The sequence below is a fragment of the Colletotrichum phormii genome (assembly GCF_030913505.1).
Source record: "Colletotrichum phormii strain CBS 102054 chromosome Unknown BDP81scaffold_57, whole genome shotgun sequence".
Lineage (NCBI taxonomy): Eukaryota > Fungi > Ascomycota > Sordariomycetes > Glomerellales > Glomerellaceae > Colletotrichum > Colletotrichum phormii.
In genome coordinates this window covers 1-20,123 of record NW_026851499.1, presented here as the reverse complement: position 1 = coordinate 20,123, position 20,123 = coordinate 1, and the positions used below count along the sequence as shown (strand labels likewise).

General features: G+C 51.5%; 4 protein-coding genes across 4 annotated transcripts; 1 reads left to right on the top strand and 3 right to left on the bottom strand.

The window, feature by feature from the left end:
- Positions 1 to 778: 778 nt before the first annotated feature.
- On the bottom strand, positions 779 to 3,128 carry BDP81DRAFT_388078 (uncharacterized protein). Its single transcript, XM_060587051.1, has 2 exons — positions 2,284 to 3,128; positions 779 to 1,429 (listed from the first exon to the last, which is right to left on the bottom strand). The coding sequence occupies exons 1-2, from the start codon at positions 3,091 to 3,093 to the stop codon at positions 935 to 937; spliced, it is 1,305 nt and encodes a 434-aa protein (XP_060437364.1). The 5' UTR covers positions 3,094 to 3,128; the 3' UTR covers positions 779 to 934.
- Positions 3,129 to 10,569: 7,441 nt separating this feature from the next.
- On the top strand, positions 10,570 to 15,789 carry BDP81DRAFT_513692 (uncharacterized protein; the record flags this gene model as incomplete). The annotated part of the gene is made up of 6 exons (XM_060595822.1): positions 10,570 to 10,721; positions 10,782 to 11,121; positions 11,168 to 11,476; positions 11,524 to 11,728; positions 11,789 to 11,821; positions 11,881 to 15,789. 6 exons carry the CDS (start codon positions 10,570 to 10,572, stop codon positions 15,558 to 15,560), a joined length of 4,719 nt encoding a protein of 1,572 aa, XP_060437363.1. The 3' UTR covers positions 15,561 to 15,789.
- A 2,337-nt stretch (positions 15,790 to 18,126) lies between these two features.
- On the bottom strand, positions 18,127 to 19,377 carry BDP81DRAFT_336949 (uncharacterized protein; the record flags this gene model as incomplete). Its single annotated transcript, XM_060585960.1, has 3 exons — positions 18,127 to 18,209; positions 18,265 to 18,952; positions 19,048 to 19,377. The coding sequence occupies 3 exons, from the start codon at positions 19,375 to 19,377 to the stop codon at positions 18,127 to 18,129; spliced, it is 1,101 nt and encodes a 366-aa protein (XP_060437362.1).
- A 308-nt stretch (positions 19,378 to 19,685) lies between these two features.
- Positions 19,686 to 19,993, bottom strand: BDP81DRAFT_401245 (uncharacterized protein; the record flags this gene model as incomplete). Its single annotated transcript, XM_060588793.1, has 2 exons — positions 19,686 to 19,805; positions 19,871 to 19,993. The coding sequence occupies 2 exons, from the start codon at positions 19,991 to 19,993 to the stop codon at positions 19,686 to 19,688; spliced, it is 243 nt and encodes an 80-aa protein (XP_060437361.1).
- Positions 19,994 to 20,123: the final 130 nt, after the last annotated feature.

The window sequence follows — 20,123 nt, the reverse complement described above, 5'->3', positions numbered from 1 at the left end:
TTCACCCACTCATGTTTCTCTCGACAGTGCTGCTGCATAGTCTGCAGCCGGATACATACATACGAGCACATATCGCATCGTATGCCGTCGTTACGTGGCGCTATGATGTATGGGATTGCCGCTATATGTGGGCTGGGATGCTCTAGCCCTGCAACATCAGACTGTGTTTTATACACTGTCGTCTCTTGCTCGATCTTGCAGACAATAGCACATCTCTCTTTAGGTTGAATAGACGAATGACGCGTTCTCAAATGTGCGGCCGACTCGTTAGCAACTACTGCAAACTGACAAGATGTGCAAATAAGCAGACAAAACGACTCAGCAACCATAAATGGTTCCATTATTGATGGCGTCGTAACGATTATCTTTAGATTGAAATATCTATTCCTATCGTCGATAGTTATACTAACTTATACTTCTCGTTCTATGAATGTTTTCTACGACATGGGGTAACCATAGTAACGTGTGGGTGCGACCCATCAACTTCCCAAATGTGGAATCCTCTTCAGCGCACGGGCCAGCCGTCCATGGGGGGAAGTAGAGATGTGGTCCAATCATATAGATGCGGGGGGGTGGAGCGGCGAACACCACATCAAAACTATAGCTTCAGCAATAAAATTACTCATAAATTAATCTAATGTAGTTTTATTTCTAAAATTAGCATACTTCATATCCTATACTTATGTTATATTTTACAACTTAAAGCTAACGTTTTACTCTAGAATCGGCTGAGTTCTTTCAATCAACACCTACCCCCCTAACATTCAACCAACACCTACCCCATGCATGTCACCCCCCACTTTTCCATTTGGTGAGGATTTCAACCATCACCTAGTAGGTGTTTGTAGTTGCCAGTATGTTAGGGTCATTTCCGGAACGCTGGGCATAAGATAGAGGAACCATAGCGATGTGAAGAACGCAGAAGTAGTAGACTTTAATCATGGCTGTAATATTTGACCCAATCCTCGACATCACCGACAAATCTCATTGCGATTCCCCTTCTTACACCCCCCTCAATGAAGACGTTAGGATCTGGGTCTTTGTGTATCAGCTCGAGGTCGAGGCCGTCCTTGAGAGCCAGGTCACAGGCCTTCCTGAACTCCATCTTGAGGTCCTCACCACGAACCTTGGAGCATTGCCAGTCGCTATACTCTCTCAGCGCATAGTCGCGTAGTCCAGGGACGTCGAGACCGTTAGGAAGACTAGATAGCACAGTTGCCGTAGTCATTGAAGCCGACGGCGAGATGGAATGGGCCTGAAGCGACTGCAACGAGGGTTCATTGGTTTGGGTGGTTGAGTTGCTGGCAACAGACGACATCGTCCGCTTACGTTGGCGATCTCGCTCTTGCTGTTCTTCGGCGTATAGCTGATGTCGAAGAAATTGGGGTACGTCGTCGTGACCCTGCAGTACGCCGCCATGTTCCACATGCTCAATGAGCGTTTTCAGATGGTGTGTCTTCAGTCGTTGTTGTTGTTGTTGTTGTTGTTGTTGTTGTATTTTAACGCCGTAGCGGCAAGGGCGCAGCCGCCCTTGCGGCAGACCTCCCGAAGGGTATATGGCGTGGAGGGCCGTAGGCCTATAGCTATCACTAGATACAGTCCAGCTCGTCCTCCAAATCGTGCCCAAAGGCAACTATGTGTTTAACCTGTCTCTGGGTGCCGCTGGCTTGCCCGAGATAGTACTATGGTCGTCCCTAGAACGCAATTCCGCCAGTATCTCCTATCCTTCGACCCAGAGCCCGCAGGCTTCTGGTTTACATAACGTTCCAGTAACCGTCCGGAGTATATCGTAATAAGTAATACCGCCATAAGGGAAACCATAAGGGGCAAAACCTCGTAAGACTAGGTTGTAGGGCTTGCTGTTAGGTTCTATAACGAGTATAGCTGTATATAGCCGTGGCTATACATCGCTACCTAATGGTCGTTTCGTCTCTTCGAGGGAGTCTTCGATCGTTTAAGGGGCAAAGGTGCTAAGAGAGCGAAGTCGAAAAGTCGGTCGGTGATGTTCAATTTAGGCCCGGAAGCGCCACTTGCGCCGGGAAAGAAAGTCGCCCGTCTCCTTTAAGAGGCTAGATAGAACCTCTGCTCCCTACCCTACCAGGAAGACTTCGTCTAGCCTGCGGAAGGCAAATTCGAGTCGACAGCGGCTCGTTAGGTTGAATAATCGTCGGCTCGATTCGAGGGGAAAATGTGCGTTGTTAAGGGTTTGATTAGCGTATAGCTAAACCACCCCAGCGCGCAGCGGCAAACCGCGGGGACTGGGGCCCCTCCTTAGCATGGCACTAACAGCCCGTGCCAAGCTGGAGAGATGTTTCGTGGAGGTTGTGTCTTCAGTCGATAGTGTCTGCTGGTGGTTGAATCGCGCCAGCAGTAGGACCCGGCGCGACAAGGTGGCCCTGTGCATCGCATCAAATTGTACACTTCTGGCCAGACCGACGGCAGACCATCGCTCGACTGCTCGGCACTAAGTTGCAAGTCTCTGTCGGACAGCATCTGATCAGAGACCGATTGGCGTCCTCGCTTAGTACCTTGTCGAGCCGATCTATCGCTAGAGAGACGTGTCTGCTTATAGTTGAACGAGAGGTCGATTCTCAGACTCTTACCGAGGCGGGTCAAATGACTCCACCTCTGCAGTTGTGCCTCTAACATTGCCCAGTCAACGTCAAGCTCATCAAACCGCTTGACAAGGTCGCGCTGTGAGCGGTCGGTGACAGACACGACGACGTCGGTATCTACAGCTTCAAAGGTCTTGGTCGATGGCAGCTTTCTGTCGAGAAGGGCCCTCAGCTTGGCTCTCAAGCGCGTCTTCCAGAAAACATCGGGCGGGACAACAATTGTTTGTTCGGAGTCTTTGGTGACCATTCGGTTGTTGGCAGTCAATTTCCACTCCACTGAGTAGGGCACATGAGCGGGCTGTGGATCATTGTATTCTGGGTCGGGAGGCTCCGATAGCCGACTCATCCACACATCGTCCTGGTTGGCAGCCGACCTGCTTTGCGGGGAAGAGTCGCCGTCGTCTGACTCATCGGTTTCACTTATGTCGAACACGGAGGGGCTTCGAGTGTTTCGTTCGAGGAACTGGTTTCCAGACATCTTGGTGAAGTACGTTGAATAGACGTGTACATAGAGAAGGAAGAAGAAAAGTCCATGGTTACAGTGGATCGCACACGAGTATCCCATTGACTGCTGCAAGACGCCATGCGGGGTACGGCCAATAAGGGCTTGTGTTTTCATATACTCTATCCAATGATAAGCTAGGATTTCCGGTACTTCTATTCTCTAGTTATCTTGGTTATGCCAGAGGTACCAGCAATCTCTGTTGATACAAAGCGGTACATTGCAGTCTAAGCAGCCCTCTCTTGTGTATCTAGGCCGTGGCTGCGCAAGGCTATTTCCAGATATCTCGGATAAGGCAGTTCGGCGAGATAATGCGCCTTTACTGCTGCAATAAGAGCACCGCGAATTAACCTTTCTCGATCCCTTTGTATGGTGTTGCCAAGGAATAGAGGTATTCCTTTTATCTTTAGCTTGCCCAGGCCGAGGTCTAGCAGGAAGTAACAAGCAATTGCCTGCCAGCCCCCTCGCCGGATAGGGTGGCCCCATTGATAATAGGATCTCATCTGGTCACTAACATCAACGCCGTTCATCTTATGGTTATACTCGTCTATTGGTGCCGGCACTGGCAGGTTCTTCCGGACGTCGGCGCCGAAGACTTTCCGGGCAGCCCGCTTTACAGCAGTATCTCCGGTTGGCCGGCGCCGGCTCCGAATAATATCCTGGCCTTCCCGGAAGACTGTTGTCAAGAAGAGTACAATAGCATTATCTTTCCAGGTGAACTGGTTAACCTAGAAGAACTGATTAGTATAGAGATATCCTTAGAAGGTAGTCTATAACACTATACCTCCCCATCTAAAGTAGGGATATAATGTATCTTGCCCCAAGGGATATCCTGTCCTTCAGTTGCTTTCTCGGCAATATGGATCTTATCTATGCCGCTATCTTTCCGGCAGGTGCCAGAAGCTCCGACTTGCTGCTTCCGGAGAGCCCGGAAGAGCCGGACAGAAGAAAAGAGGTTATCTAAAAAGACGTGGTAGATTGCAGCCGGAAGTAGGGCAACTAGGGTCGTTACAACCCGTTGCGTCGGCGTTAAAAGGGCCTGCTTTGCCGCCTCGTCATCCGGCGCTGGCCGGGCCTGTGGGACTAGCCCGTACGGGCCCTTTCCGTGGATATGCCAGAGCCACCGGAGACAGTAGCCTGATTGGGCAAGAATCCATATCTTGAAGCCGGTCGGGATCGGCTTAGTCGGGATTGTTGTTGTCTCAAGGGACCGGGCTGTGAATCGGACCATAGCCTCGTCAACGGTAAGGTCAGAGCCGGCCGTATAGAAGGAGTCCCCGGTATCCTGGATATGGGCCGACCACCCGTTAACCTTCCGATACGTATCCGGTATTGAATTATCCTGGGGCCGGCGTCGGCACCGGCCATGGCTAGACTGACTAGGGAACTCAGAAGTATCGAATATCCGCAGCTGCCGGGATAGTCTTTGGTAACGGTCACGGGATATAAACCGGGTAAATAGATGAATAGGGTCCTCTTTCTCTTGCTGAGTTGCCCAGTATCTTGATAGACCATACTCCTTATGGATCCCTATATAAATACGGATTCCTAAGAAGAGGTATACCTCTTCTATAGAGGTCTTTTTCCACTTATACACTCTTGAGTGTCTAGGCTGAGGGCCCTCCTTAGATATCGGCGCTGCATTTGTCCACCGGACCCACTGCTCAACAAGGCTCCGGGGAACGTATCGGAGGAAAAGGTTAATCGGCGTTTCCGGTAAGTCCCGTATTTGCCGGTCCCGGGCCGGTATATCAAAGGGTATAAAGGAGCCGGGCAAGCCAGGCTCAGCCGGAGGCTCATGGAGCCGGACTGTGCTATTATCGCACTTCTCCGGGGTGCAGTCGGCAGTACAGCCGACTTCAAGGTCTTCGGGAAGGAGCTTAACAAATATACAGCTCCGTATAGAGGTATCGGTAGTTACAGAGGCATCGGAAGCATCAGAATCACTAGAAGACATCGTAACATTGGTTGAAATGATGGTTTTGGTAGTGATAGTAGGTAAAAAAACATAGGGGTAAATGATGTTTCGCCTTGTACAGATTGAAGTGCGGGGTAAAAGTGGGCGCTTTTGTGGACCACCCGTTTTTTGGCGTCTTGCAGCAGTCAATGGGATACGCGGGGGACTGGCCTGGGCATTTTCTATATGAAATAACATTTTCAACGAGCCGAAATTGGCTCAGAATATCGTAAGCTGCTGATGACGGCGATTCTTCAAAACTTCTATACAGCTGATTTTGGCGGAGATGTTTCTGTCCTGGGTCCTGAATATGCTTCAACTTAGATGAAGGGCGTCGGCTTAGCAGGATCCACAAGACAAATCCGCGTTCCCCACTTTGAGACTAGGGGACGGACCCCTGAAAGAAGAAATGGATGTTGCTGACTTCGAGGATCCAGTTATCCAGAGAGAGCCACGACTGGCGCAAGCTTTCGAAAGTCAGGTGGAAGTTAGCTAAGCCATCTGCTGGATCACATGACATGCAGCAGAGTGAATCGCCCGTTCGGGGTTCTACTGTGCTAGGCTGACCAGCCCTGTTGTACTGTACTTTCTAATTGTTATCCACTTCGAATTTGTATCACAGGCTCATAATGAGATTTCTCAAAGCTTGTCGGGCGACTAGATTACATGATCTTAAGTCAAAGATGATTGCACCTATGTGCAAGACCGAATAGGAAAAAAAACATTAGCACCGCGTGAACATAAGCAAGTTACAAGCACTTGAAGCAGCATAAGCAAACATATGGCAGCGGAAAATGCTGTGCATAATCCGTTTTCCAAACACTTGGATCAAGTGGGGTGAAAGCTGTCAGCAGGGCCTCCATAGTGGGTCGGTACAGCAGTGTGAAATCAAACTGTGTTGGTGCCCAGACGGCAGACGTCCGTGCGGAAAGACATCAGAGAGTTGTGAAAGGGGGCTACAGAGGATCGCAAAACCGGTGTCCGCTTCGCAAGTATGGTTTGTCTGTTGAGCACAGACCTTCCATGGATTAGGTACATGGGAGGAGGCAGGGGTACCTTGACAGCCACTACGCTACATCTGTTCCTGGGAGCCCGGAATGGCTTATTGACCACATCGCTGACAGCTGGCTTTCATACTAGATAGCCAACATGAAGCGAGCCAAAATAAGCTGATAGTGTGCGTTCACAGCTCACAGCGTCAGCAACAATCAGCTTCCTCCCACTTATGCACCCCGTTAGAGACATATTACTTTATCAGAGCCGTCATTCCATTCACGAGGCAAGCACTTTGATAAGCAGCTTATGGCACCGGCAATACTTCCACCGCATGCCTCGTTTGGAGCAGCATCCTCGAAGGCGCCATTCCGCGTCGAGCGCGCATGTCATTTCGGGCTCCTAGAAGACCTATGTAGGCGTGAACACTTGCCTTTTAAGTACTGTGCGGGCCCTCCATCAATCAATCGGCCCATATCTCAATGCTTTTTGTTCTTGGTTCCAGCCAGGAAAGATGCCCGACGCGTCGTTGGAGACCGCAAAGCATCATGTTCCTGGAGATCACCAGCAAAGTTGCGAGGCGAGATGGCGCGCGATATTTGTATTCCAGCTTGATGATCGAAAGTTGAAAACCGGCTCGGTATTGTTCGCATCGAGTATAGAGATCGTTCGATATGGTCTGTTCTTGCGTGGGAGTCGATCGGCGGTCGGTGGTCCGGACGACCTACTGGCTTGTACCGTCTTCTCGATGCCGTGCTCGCCAATTCAAGCGATGCTGTATACGGTCACGTTGTCGTTGATCGAATTATGACACCGTACCAGAAACGCCTTGATGGTTCATCTGCAATGATCAGCAAGGAGCTTTCCCCCGGACGGGCAGTTGTTCGCGTTCCTTACCTTCGCCTCCGGAAGAAGCCGGGCGGCTAGCGGCAAAGACGCCGTAGTGCTGAGGCGATGCGGCCACGTATACACAAAGAGAATGCCTGTATATCGAGGCCGCTAACGAGCGGATAGTTGACGATGCTTCGCGTTCTGTGGTTGCAATGGCGTCAATGTCCATGCGTTGAGCTGCGAAACCATGCGTGTCGAAATCAGGGTTTCATGGTTAGTACAGCCGAGCTTTAGCCGAAGTGACCCAAATCCACGTGTCCCTTCCGCCCTTCCTTCATCGCACCATTTTCATCACCAACGATGGCGCCGGTTCTCGCGCAATCGCAGCACGACTTGATCCGTGATATGCTAACAAGCAGCAGCTTCACTAACGCTGAAATTGCGACAGCCGCGAGATGTAGTACCCGTGCCGTGCGACGCATCCGTCAAAGGCTAAACTGCTTCGGAGCGACGAGAGCCCCTCCGAACGGCGCCGGCCGACCTAGAGACATCACCCCTTCCATGTTCAGTGCGTTATGCGATCGACTGCTAGAGAAACCGGACATGTACCTGCAAGAGATGGCAATATTTCTGTTCGACGAGTTTGATACCTGGGTGACTCCGTCTACTCTCAGTAGGACTCTGAGGAGGGCTGGCTGGACGAAGAAAAAGGCGCGACGCATCGCTCGGGAACGGAACGCAGACTTGCGTGACTACTACCTGCATAAGCTGTCGGCTTATCGGTCGTACCATCTAGTCTACGTTGACGAGTCGGGTTGTGATAGGCGTTGCGGTTTTCGACGTACGGGTTGGTCTCCTCTGGGGTCGACGCCCACGCAGACTGCGAAGTTCCATCGTGGTCAGCGGTACCAGGTGCTTCCGGCGTATACACAAGATGGCGTTCTATTTTCGCAACTGTTCCAGGGCCATACCGATGGTGAGGCGTTTGAGGACTTCATCGAGGCGTTGCTTCCGCACTGCGGGCGGTTCCCGGAGCCGAAATCGGTGCTTGTAATGGATAACGCCTCAATCCACCACACAGCAAAGATCCGACAGATGTGCGACGATGCTGGCGTGGTCTTGCTATACCTGCCGCCATACTCACCCGACTTAAATCCCATTGAGGAATTCTTTGCAGAACTCAAAAGTTTCATCAAGCGTCACTGGGCAGACCACGAGAACTGTCCTGACTTCGCGTGGTTTCTTGAGTGGTGTGTGCGATCGGTGGGTTTGAGGAGCGCAAGCGCCGCGGGTCATTTTCGGCACGCGGGTGTGAAGATAGAGAATCAGTTGCATCAACAGGTTGGAGTCTGTGCCTAGTAGAAGATTGGATTGATTTCACGCGCATATTCTATTGCTGTTCTTGTTCCCAACCCAGGGCCCATTCGCATATGTCCCTGATGAAACGTGTCGCGGCCCCCTTCTTGACCCCGTTGTCCATGAAAAATTGAGCATCTTGGTCCTCGTCCACTTGTTCGAGGTCAAGACAATGTTCGACCATAACCTCGTACGCCTTTCGATACCCTGCTTTGAACGATTCGTCCAGCACTTGTGAGCACTGCCACTCGCAATAACTTTTCATTGCAGAATCCCTTGGCCCAGGAATCTTCAATCGGGTGGGCGTATGGGACGATGTGGATGCTGGCGCCGGCTCGGACCCGCGTCCAGGCAGCGGAACCCCTGGGGACGCATCGGATCCGGGCATGACGTTGGTGATGTTTATGGGTGGATATTTCGCTAGACTCCCGGACCGTGCTTGACGGTCCAAACGTTGCTGATCCTCCGCATACAATAAGTCACGGATGCTGCTCGGCATGTCGGTGTGGCTCTCAAGCACTCCACCGTCCTCAACGTGGGCAACCAGACTTGTCAGGTGACGAGTCGCAAGCTTGTAGTGCTTCTTACCGTGGTCATCAACCCAGCAGTGCGGTCCAAGATCACAGGGTGGACCAGGACATCTCATAAGGTTGTACACCCGTTCCCACACTGGCACTTGTCCTGTCCTACTGCATTCCTCTTCAATTTCTGCATCGCGTTCAGCCAGCATCCGTTGTGTTGCTGAGCGCTTTGTTCCCCGTCGCCCGGCACTGCCGGCTGCTGGTCCAGTCTCCACGTAGTTGAAGGAAACGCTGATCTTCAGCCTTTTGCCAGCACGAAACAAGCGACTCCACGTGAGCAGCTGCGTCTCGATGACGTCCCATTCTATATCCAGGTCGTCAAATTGTTTGACTAGGTCTTCTTCTGAGCGGTCTCGCACAGACACTATCACGGTGGTATCATCGGGCTTGAAGGATTTGTTGGGTGCCAGTTTCTTGGCCGCGACGTAATTTAGCTTGCTCCGCAGATTCAGGTCCCAGTAATCACCTGGGGCAAGGACAAGATTCGGCTCGCTGTCTTTGGACACTGCTCTGTTGTTCACTGTCAATTTCCACTCCAGAAGATAGTGAATACAGGTTGGCGGCTGCTCATCATAACTGCGGTGTGCGTCCCAATCGGTCAATCGAAGCAGGGGCAGTCTGCCATCAGAAGTAGGTTGCTGCGTTGCCGCCCTGGATGATGCTGCAGGCGCTGGGCTGCTTCCATCGACAGACTCGAGATCGGGCCAGGTATCCCAGTCAAAATCAGGTGGAGAGTCACTGGAAGCCATCGTCGCAAGTTCAGTACTATGTACAGTAGTTCGGACGAATGGCGGCGATGGCTCGATTCAGCCGCTGAGGTGTGGGAGAAGGTCAGGTGGGAAAAGATATGCCAGGCTGCTGCGGGCGACACGTGGCCTCAAGTCAGCATCCGCCTAAAGTAGCTAGTGTGGCCAGCCGCGGTCTGTTCCATCTTTTGAAACCATCTGAAGCTTACATAAGCAGTAGCCCATCGCCTCTGGTTCGGGTCGGCCCGTATCGCCCACCACGGAACGTCTGAAGTCTTTCGGTCTAAAACCTTGTCCCTTGCCAGTGTCTTTTTCGATATCCCTTGACATAAACGGTTTTTCATCAATGTCGACTCCCAAATTGTGCATGCGGATAACCACAGTAGTCCTCAATTAATCCTCGTCTTTCACTACTTGGCGGTTTGTCACCGATAAGCAAGATTTGGCTTGGGCAGCCTCAAGAGACCGTTGGAGCACCCTCAGACCCAACATGTAAGGGGCTACACCACTCGCGCGCTTCGTTGGAATTGATAGCATGCAAAGGCATATCCCCAGTGTCAAAGGTGGACCTGACACGATGATTTGACTGGATCTTATGCCGCTAAGATGACGAAAAGCGCCATTGCTAAATATAAAACGAGGAAGAGGCTTGGCTGCTGATTGTACAATTAGCAACGCAGAGCGCGTGACTGGAGACCGACTGGTGCAGACCAGGTCAAATGGCGCCATTGGAGCCACTTGGCAGCGCTTACCTTACCAGGCGACAGAGCATGCAGACTCGGCTCCACAAGAGATGGCGAAATGCTGATGGACTCAGCGGGGTTGCGTTCCAGTCCCTGGCTTGCTTTTCTGTGGAGTTCGCACACTATAGACTTACTTGGATTTGAACTCATCCAAAACATCAGGCACTGAAGGTAAGCTAGAAACTTGACCGCAAACGCTATCAAAGATCTACTGCCGAATTCTAATTAATTCCGATTAAGTTGCCATGGGAATCACCCGCTTGTTGAAGAAATTCAATGGTAGGACAGATCGATCAGCGGTGGCCAGCTCTACCCCGCAACCAGAAGCACCATGCGCCCCGCCATCTCGCCCATTTGGACTGGAGGTCTTGGTCGAAGGAAGGGATCCTGTCGTGGAGTAAGTGTCCAACTGCCAAAGTATCGCCCTTCCTAATTTTTGGTTAACCAATCTGCTCAGCATCGTTGCAGTTCATGGTCTAAACGGCCATCGAGAGCATACTTGGACTGCCAGTGGCGGCAAGCATTGGCTGCGAGACTTCCTTCCGACCGATTTGCCCAATGCTCGGGTCCTTTGCTGGGGATATGATGCCAACACACACTCGAGTTCTAGCGTGAGCATCCAATACCTATATGATCACGCTCGAGAACTTGTCGCAGATCTGACCAGGAAGCGGGGCTTGACCAATGTCTGTAACCACTTAACCGTCGTATCTAGCGGAAATACTGACAGCAATCAGTCGAGAGAACGGCCGATCATCTTTGTGGTGCATAGTCTTGGTGGCATCGTCGTTAAGAGTGTCAGTGCATAACTTGCTCACTGTTGCCCACTCTAATTTAGTATAGGCCCTCATCCACTCCGACACCGCACGTGAAGGCGCATTGGCCGAACATCGATCTATCAAGACCTCCACACATGGCATCTTGTTCATGGGAACCCCTCATCAAGGAGGTAATGGAGTTCAACTGGGGCGCGTGCTCGTCAATGTCGCATCCATCTTCGTCTCAGCAGACGATCGTCTCCTCAAACACCTCGAGCGAGAATCCGAATGGCTACAGCAGCAACTGGGGCAGTACGAGCCCATCAGCGGAGACTTTGTGACAAAGTTTGCTTACGAGGTGTACAAAACGCCTACTCCCTTGGGACAGATTACGGTTCGTCTAATGCCAAGCGTTTTATGCCATATACTTATCAACAACAGGTTGTACCGAGAGCATCAGCTGTTGTTCCCGGCCAAGCAGACGGCGAACCGATCGCTATCCATGCTGATCATATCAGCATGGTGAAGTTCGCTTCCAAAGAGGACCCAAGCTATGTTAAAGTGTCGGAGGTACTTCAAATCATGGTGGCAAACGCTGGCAACAACATCCGATCGAGGTGGGAGACGGAGGAGAGGGTTACGAGGGGTAGGAGCCCTTAAGGTGTTTTTAGTCTGGTACAGTAGCTAATGAATTGTTGCGATGCAGCACGAATTGGCAACGAAACACCTGAGAAAAAATGTACGTGTGTTGTCTTCCAAAGTCCCATCTAACTCGTCTGACATCTGATACGATTGCAGCTGGCCCATTTTACTCCATCCCATTTCCAGATAACAAAGGCTTCGTTGGGCGGAGTGAAACGCTCCAAGCCCTTCAATCAATATTGTTTCGCGACAAGTGTCAGAAAGTCGCCCTCTGTGGCCTTGGTGGCATCGGAAAGACTCAAGTTGCCTTGAAGCTCGCTTACCTGACAAAGCAAGAAAAACCTGACTACTCGATATTCTGGGTGCCAGCATCAAGCAAGGAAACCTTTAATGAGGCGTACCTAGCTATCGCTAGAAAGCTTGACGTTCATGTCACTGATGATGAAGATCTCAGGATAGCACTGAGAGAGCATCTCAGCTCGCCTGACTCCGGCAAGTGGCTTCTCATCATCGATAACGCAGACGACGAAGGCGTTTTATATGAGTCAGAAGATGGCCTCGACAGACTCTACGACTGTTTGCCTCAGAGCGACGATGGTGTGACTTTATTCACTACCCGCTTCTCACGTGTAGCAACGTCCGTCGCCGGAAGAAACGTTGTCGACTTGGCAAGTATGAGCCTCAATGAGGCGAGCGACTTCATGAGGCAATCGTTGGTGAAGGCTCTTTATAGGGAGGGGATTATGCTTAAGGAACTCCTAGAAGACCTCACATATCTTCCCCTCGCTATTGCGCAAGCTGCAGCGTACATGAACGAGAACAGAACATCGATGCAAGAGTATCTTGGCTTGCTTCGAAACACAAAGCAGGACATGATCGAACTGCTTAGCAGCGATTTCCATGACAGAACACGATACAGAGACAGGAATTCACAAAGCCCAGTAGCCACCACATGGTTTATTTCATTCAGCAAAATTCATGAATGCAACAAGCAAGCTGCTGAACTGCTCATGTTTCTCTCGTATATTGAGCCGAAGGGTATTCCGCGATCGATCATGCCAAAATTATCTTCAGAGCAACAAATAACTGCAGCCATTGGCACACTATGTGCCTACGCCTTTCTCACGCAACGAGGAAGCACAAAGGTATATGACATGCACCGCTTGGTACACGTATCGACCAGTATTTGGATTGAGAGCCAAAACAGCAAAGACCAAAAAGCAGATCTTGCGCTCGAAATTTGGGAAAGTGCAGTGCAGCAGGTTACTAGGGTATTCCCCTCAGATGCACACGAGAATCGATATTTGTGGAAAGAGTATATGCCGCATGCTTTGAGACTGTTGGGGAACGAGCTGTTGAACTCAGTGAAAAAGGTGGACTTAGGCTACAGGGCCGGGCGATGTTTGAAAGTGGATGGCCGAGTCAAAGATGCCATCAAGCTACTCGAGCACGTTGTCGACGTTGGTAAGACGACGCTTGACGAAGGACATCCTGACCGACTTGCGTCACAACACGCACTTGCAGGGGCATATGAAGCCGACGGACGAGTCAAAGATGCCATCAAGCTACTCGAGCACGTTGTCGACGTTGGTAAGACGACGCTTGACGAAGGACATCCTGACCGACTTGCGTCACAACACGCACTTGCAGGGGCATATGAAGCCGACGGACGAGTCAAAGATGCCATCAAGCTACTCGAGCACGTTGTCGACGTTGGTAAGACGACGCTTGACGAAGGACATCCTGACCGACTTGCGTCACAACACGAGCTCGCTAGGGCATATCAAGCCGACGGACGAGTCAAAGATGCCATCAAGCTACTCGAGCACGTTGTCGACGTTGGTAAGACGACGCTTGACGAAGGACATCCTGACCGACTTGCGTCACAACACGCACTTGCAGGGGCATATGAAGCCGACGGACGAGTCCAAGATGCCATCAAGCTACTCGAGCACGTTGTCGACGTTGAAGAGACGACGCTTGACGAAGGACATCCTTCTCGACTTGCGTCACAACACGCACTCGCAGGGGCATATAAAGCCGACGGACGAGTCAAAGATGCCATCAAGCTACTCGAGCACGTTGTCGACGTTGGTAAGACGACGCTTGACGAAGGACATCCTGACCGACTTGCGTCACAACACGCACTTGCAGGGGCATATGAAGCCGACGGACGAGTCAAAGATGCCATCAAGCTACTCGAGCACGTTGTCGACATTGGTAAGACGACGCTTGACGAAGGACATCCTTCTCGACTTGCGTCACAACACGAGCTCGCTAGGGCATATCAAGCCGACGGACGAGTCAAAGATGCCATCAAGCTACTCGAGCACGTTGTCGACGTTTGTAAGACGACGCTTGACGAAGGACATCCTTCTCGACTTGCGTCACAACACGCACTTGCAGGGGCATATGAAGCCGACGGACGAGTCAAAGATGCCATCAAGCTACTCGAGCACGTTGTCGACGTTTGTAAGACGACGCTTGACGAAGGACATCCTTCTCGACTTGCGTCACAACACGCACTTGCAGGGGCATATGAAGCCGACGGACGAGTCAAAGATGCCATCAAGCTACTCGAGCACGTTGTCGACGTTGGTAAGACGACGCTTGACGAAGGACATCCTTCTCGACTTGCGTCACAACACGCACTCGCAGGGGCATATAAAGCCGACGGACGAGTCAAAGATGCCATCAAGCTACTCGAGCACGTTGTCGACGTTCGTGAGACGACGCTTGACGAAGGACATCCTGACCGACTTGCGTCACAACACGCACTTGCAGGGGCATATGAAGCCGACGGACGAGTCAAAGATGCCATCAAGCTACTCGAGCACGTTGTCGACGTTTGTAAGACGACGCTTGACGAAGGACATCCTTCTCGACTTGCGTCACAACACGCACTTGCAGGGGCATATGAAGCCGACGGACGAGTCAAAGATGCCATCAAGCTACTCGAGCACGTTGTCGACGTTCGTAAGACGACGCTTGACGAAGGACATCCTTCTCGACTTGCGTCACAACACGCACTTGCAGGGGCATATGAAGCCGACGGACGAGTCAAAGATGCCATCAAGCTACTCGAGCACGTTGTCGACGTTCGTAAGACGACGCTTGACGAAGGACATCCTTCTCGACTTGCGTCACAACACGCACTTGCAGGGGCATATGAAGCCGACGGACGAGTCAAAGATGCCATCAAGCTACTCGAGCACGTTGTCGACGTTCGTAAGACGACGCTTGACGAAGGACATCCTTCTCGACTTGCGTCACAACACGCACTCGCAGGGGCATATCAAGCCGACGGACGAGTCCAAGATGCCATCAAGCTACTCGAGCACGTTGTCGACGTTGAAGAGACGACGCTTGACGAAGGACATCCTTCTCGACTTGCGTCACAACACGCACTCGCAGGGGCATATAAAGCCGACGGACGAGTCAAAGATGCCATCAAGCTACTCGAGCACGTTGTCGACGTTGGTAAGACGACGCTTGACGAAGGACATCCTGACCGACTTGCGTCACAACACGAGCTTGCAGGGGCATATGAAGCCGACGGACGAGTCAAAGATGCCATCAAGCTACTCGAGCACGTTGTCGACGTTCGTAAGACGACGCTTGACGAAGGACATCCTTCTCGACTTGCGTCACAACACGAGCTTGCAGGGGCATATCAAGCCGACGGACGAGTCAAAGATGCCATCAAGCTACTCGAGCACGTTGTCGACATTGGTAAGACGACGCTTGACGAAGGACATCCTTCTCGACTTGCGTCACAACACGCACTCGCAGGGGCATATGAAGCAGCTGAAGCAGCAAACGAGATCCTGAATTAAGCATTTTAGGTAGTCGACAACATAATTCATGATGAATTTGAGTAAGTTGAGTGTGCAGGGTAACGTACGAGTACTCTGCAGCCATCGTTACGCGTCTTTTGTAGCTTTGCTGCATGGCTAATGGAGGCCTTGTCCAACGCAAGTGCATGTTCCGACTTGATTCGCATCGCAGGGGCACTGTATCGTGCGGCTGTAGCAATTTCAGCGTGATAAGTTCTCGCTGGTTAAGAAGCCACGGATCAGGGCGTGCTGCGATCGCGCGAAAGTCGGCGCCGCTGTTGATGATGGAAGTGGTTGAGGTGAGGAACGAAGCGAGAGGACATCTGGAATTTGGTCATCTCGGCTAAGGCTCGACTGTACTCATCCTAAAGACCCTGCCTTCTACTGTAACGCGCACGTTTTAGCTGCTTGAAGTATCCGTCATTGAAGCGAGTATCATTGCAGACCATGAAACCTCGTCAGCTCTTCGCCCGTTCGCGAATTCGATACAAGAGCTCTGATTTTGTGGAGAGTGCCCGTGGCGACTCAGTGACACGGTGTCCTTGAGCTGGCCGCTCCGTTTCTTCCAGAGTCGAAGGTAAAAAACGCGACCTGATGCTCGTCTGGGGGAGAGCTCCTCGCTGATCACAACAGATGAAGCATGAAGGAATTCATGTTCTGGTGCTACTGTACATATAATTCGGGACATGACAATAGTACTAAAGATAGCATCGCTTGACTCGGCAAGCATGGCGTCGAGAAGATACTGCAAGCGAGCACACTGTCCGAGCCACCAACCGCCGACCGACTCCCTTGCGAGAACAGATCCTGTCGAAAGTTCTCTGTACAGTACTCAAATTAACTACTCAAGGGGTATAACTGTCGAGACGTTGCGCAGTTTCTGATCGTCCAACTGGGCTACAAATGCCGTGCGCCATCTTACCTTGCAGCTTGGCTGAGGATATCCAGGAACGTGATGTTCTGCGGTCTTCAATGAGACGTTGGGCATCTTTGACTGGAATTAAGAGGAATAAGCACCAACAGATGGGTGGATTGAGGGACAGAGGGCTCGCTCAATGGTCAAAGGGCAGGTCTTCACGCCTCGCTCTGCGCCCATATTAGCCCTTGAGAAGCCCAATTGAGGCGCGAGCTCGACGCGCAACGAGGACATACTGGAGCAGATTTGACGCCCAAACTCTGCGTGCTGTAGTAGTACTGCAGCGCCATAAGCTGCTTACTACGTGGATGAAATGGTAGCTCGGATTGAATGGTATCTCTATAACGCGGTGCATAAGCGGGAAGAAGCCGCCGTTTGTTGCTGACGCTATTGGCTGTGAGGGCACAAGCAGCTTATTTTGGCGCACGCCATGTTGGCTATGTATTATGAAAGCCAGCTGTCAGCTATCTGGTCAATAAGCCATTCCGGGCTCCCAAGAACATTTGTAGTGTAGTCTCCGTCAATGTACCCCTGCTCCTTGTCATGTACCTAAGCCGTTCTTGGATGGGATGGACCGTGCTCAGCAGATAGAACACACATGCCAAGCGGACACCAGTTTTGCGATCCTCTGTACAGACATGGAGATCCGCCACCAGCTTGCCGAGGACTGGCAGGACCTTATAGGCTACTACCAGAGGCCGAAGCTACTGGACATGGGCCGTGATGTTCATCGCAGATCTATGCAGAGGCCGCAGGCCCATACCTAGTCTTGCGACCCTTGCACAGACGATAAATGCTATACTAGTCTCATACAGTTTACAAATCGGCTACTTATACAGAACGTCGCGAGGGGGCTCAACTAACTCGCGATCGCATTATATCTAATAACATGAACGACTTCTGTTTTAATCCTTTCAATTTTCTTCCAGCCTTATACTATATCTTACTAACGGAGCTAAACAAGTCTTACAGTAAACTATAGAAACCCCCTAAACATTTATCACCTACCACAAGAATTGACTCGCCAAACACTAAAACTAGACGCATCAGTCGGCCGGTTAATAATCAAGCTCTCGCAACCACACGTTGGTTTAAAGATATCCGCAAACATCTTCTCTTCTCTAGAATTCAGAGTATAATAAGTAGTTCTCATCTATTAGAAGCCCCCCTACCAGATCGCAAAGAACATCCCGTATTGCACTCGCAGCTAATATTATTAAAACGGTTAGAAATCGTTCGCCTTTAAGGATACAGCGCGTACCGAGGATCAATATGTCTCCTATGTTTCTAATTACGTCGGGCGATATTCGACTAAATAAGCGACGTGCTTCACCCCATAGGCTCGCCGTAAGGTCAGGGCTACCGACGTAAAGCTGCGCTCTCGTACTAAAGTCCTTTATACGAGTCGGTTCACTATGTGAACGGCTATTGCCGCCGTGGAGGTGCTTGCTGATCAGCCGCTCAGCATCAGCCGTGCTCAGGACTTGCGTTGGGGCGCACGCAGCTATCTGCTTGTCACTGGCGCACTCTGGTAGCAGAGTCTGGAGGTCACCGACTGATATTCCCTGTGCCTGCGCATCCAGGAATATGGAAATCTCCAGGATCTAGTCGCAAAACAGTCAACCGCGCCGGTCAACAATTATGGGAAAGCTACGATGCACATACGTAGCCGTTGTCTAGCGTATCGTCATTCAGTATGGAATTCAGGATGGACTCAGCCGCGTGCACGATATCTGGTGTAGTCAGTCACAAAGGCCGCCTCGCCTTGGTACATCTCTTTCAACTCACCAAGATTGGCTACCTGCCAGATAAGATAGATCTGCCGCGTACGACCTCTACTGTAGTTATATCCATAAACCAGCTTCTTCAGGTACGGGGCCTGAGCTACGATTCCGTAGCCCGTGGCCACCATAAGCACCGCCTCATAATCCCACACCGGCACGCTTACTCCGTGCGGGCCGGAAAGAAAGGCCAGTCGTGGCACGGCATACTCATGAGAATACCGAACAAGGCTAGATATGAATCCTCTTCGCGGTTCGATAAAGAGGTCGACGATGCCCTGTTCCGCCTCGGCCCACGAGGTCACGACGAAGGGGTGGCTCTCCAACAGGCGGACCCTCGGCATCCACAACAGCAGATACTGGCCCGCCTCGAACGCAAGTGGCCTCGGCAGCTGAATCGAGACGCGCACGGCCCCGGCATCGTGATTGATGTAGGCTCTGCCAAACGTTCGTCCCATCATCTTGTTACGAAATGCCATCAGGCCCACTTGTGAAAAGGTCGTCAGCGCCGTCACGGCAAGATAGACGTACAGCCATAGCCAGGAACGATCGGTCATCGACTGCAGATGGAACGCGAGCCCCACCGCTGCCAGGCAAGAGAGCGCTTGGTGGGTTCTCAGACACAGCTCGTAGATACGGCGTCGGAACAAGGGGAGAAAGGTCATTATTGCCGCTGCCACCATGGCGATGGAGCCCTGTGAGAGTAAGACAATGACCCGAAACTTGGCAATGGAGATATTTCCCTTACCGTGACCATAAGGAGCTCGCTAGCACCTCCAGATACCTGAACCGAGAACTTGTCGTCTTCCATGGCGCTAATAATGTGGCCTACGAGAAGCATTGTCGCAACGCGACCCTGCCACCTGTAGAACACCGCATAATATCGATAAGGTACGGCGAGTATATCTACGGTAAAGTCCAGGCAGGGTCCAGAGAACAGGGGAAGCATGTTAAGGAGAGCCAGGTTTCCGGAGCGGGAGAGACGGGTAGACGGTCGGAAAATCAGGCAGAAGACGTTTACGCCTAAGAGGAGGGTCGGAACAAGTAAGGAGATAGCGTTCCACGGACCAAGCAACGAGTAGCGATAAACGAGAAGTCGGTATACCAAATACTTCTCCATAAGATAGGCGAGCTATTTCCAAGCTCTTCCCGTACGAGACAGGACATTCAAGGACGCAAGACCAACAATCATGCCCGCAAGGTAGATTGCATAGGAAGTAATGACCCAGTCCATGGATCACTTGTAGTCAGGAGAGTTAATACTCTGGAGCAAAATAACAGAAATAATAGACCGACAAGTACAGGCGAAGCGGGAGTAAAGGGTCGAAGGACTCAAGTAGTCCGATAAATAGTAAGGCTATAAAGCATTACATAACCGGTAGAGTTGGCCATCTATCGCAAGCAGAGCAGGAAACAGCCAACAAAAGCTTAGTTTGGCACCGTTGCTGCCTTGGCCCCACAGATGTACTCACGCGGGAAAACCGCAACGCGGGTCAAACTGACAAGACCGAGGAGACATTCGGTATCCCGATGTCTGACGAGCGAGTGCTGTAGGTGTTAGTTAGTCGTTTGGCTATCCGGCGCGAGCCTCGGACGTAGCTAGTGATACGAACATTCTGCAACTCAACGACTGACGACGCAGAATCGATGGCGACCAGAAAGGTAAACCCGTCCGAGTCGGGGGACCAGCGGCCGAGGTCATCGATACCTGGCGTCTCCTTGCAGTACTTTTGCATAAGGAGTTGAACGACACGGCTGAGGGCCGTGAGGTGGTGGCGGCTATGGCCTTCCAGTGGTCGACAAAGCTGCTGGTTGGCTACACGATTTTATACGTCAGATGCTGAAATGCCAAGCCTGCACTGATAG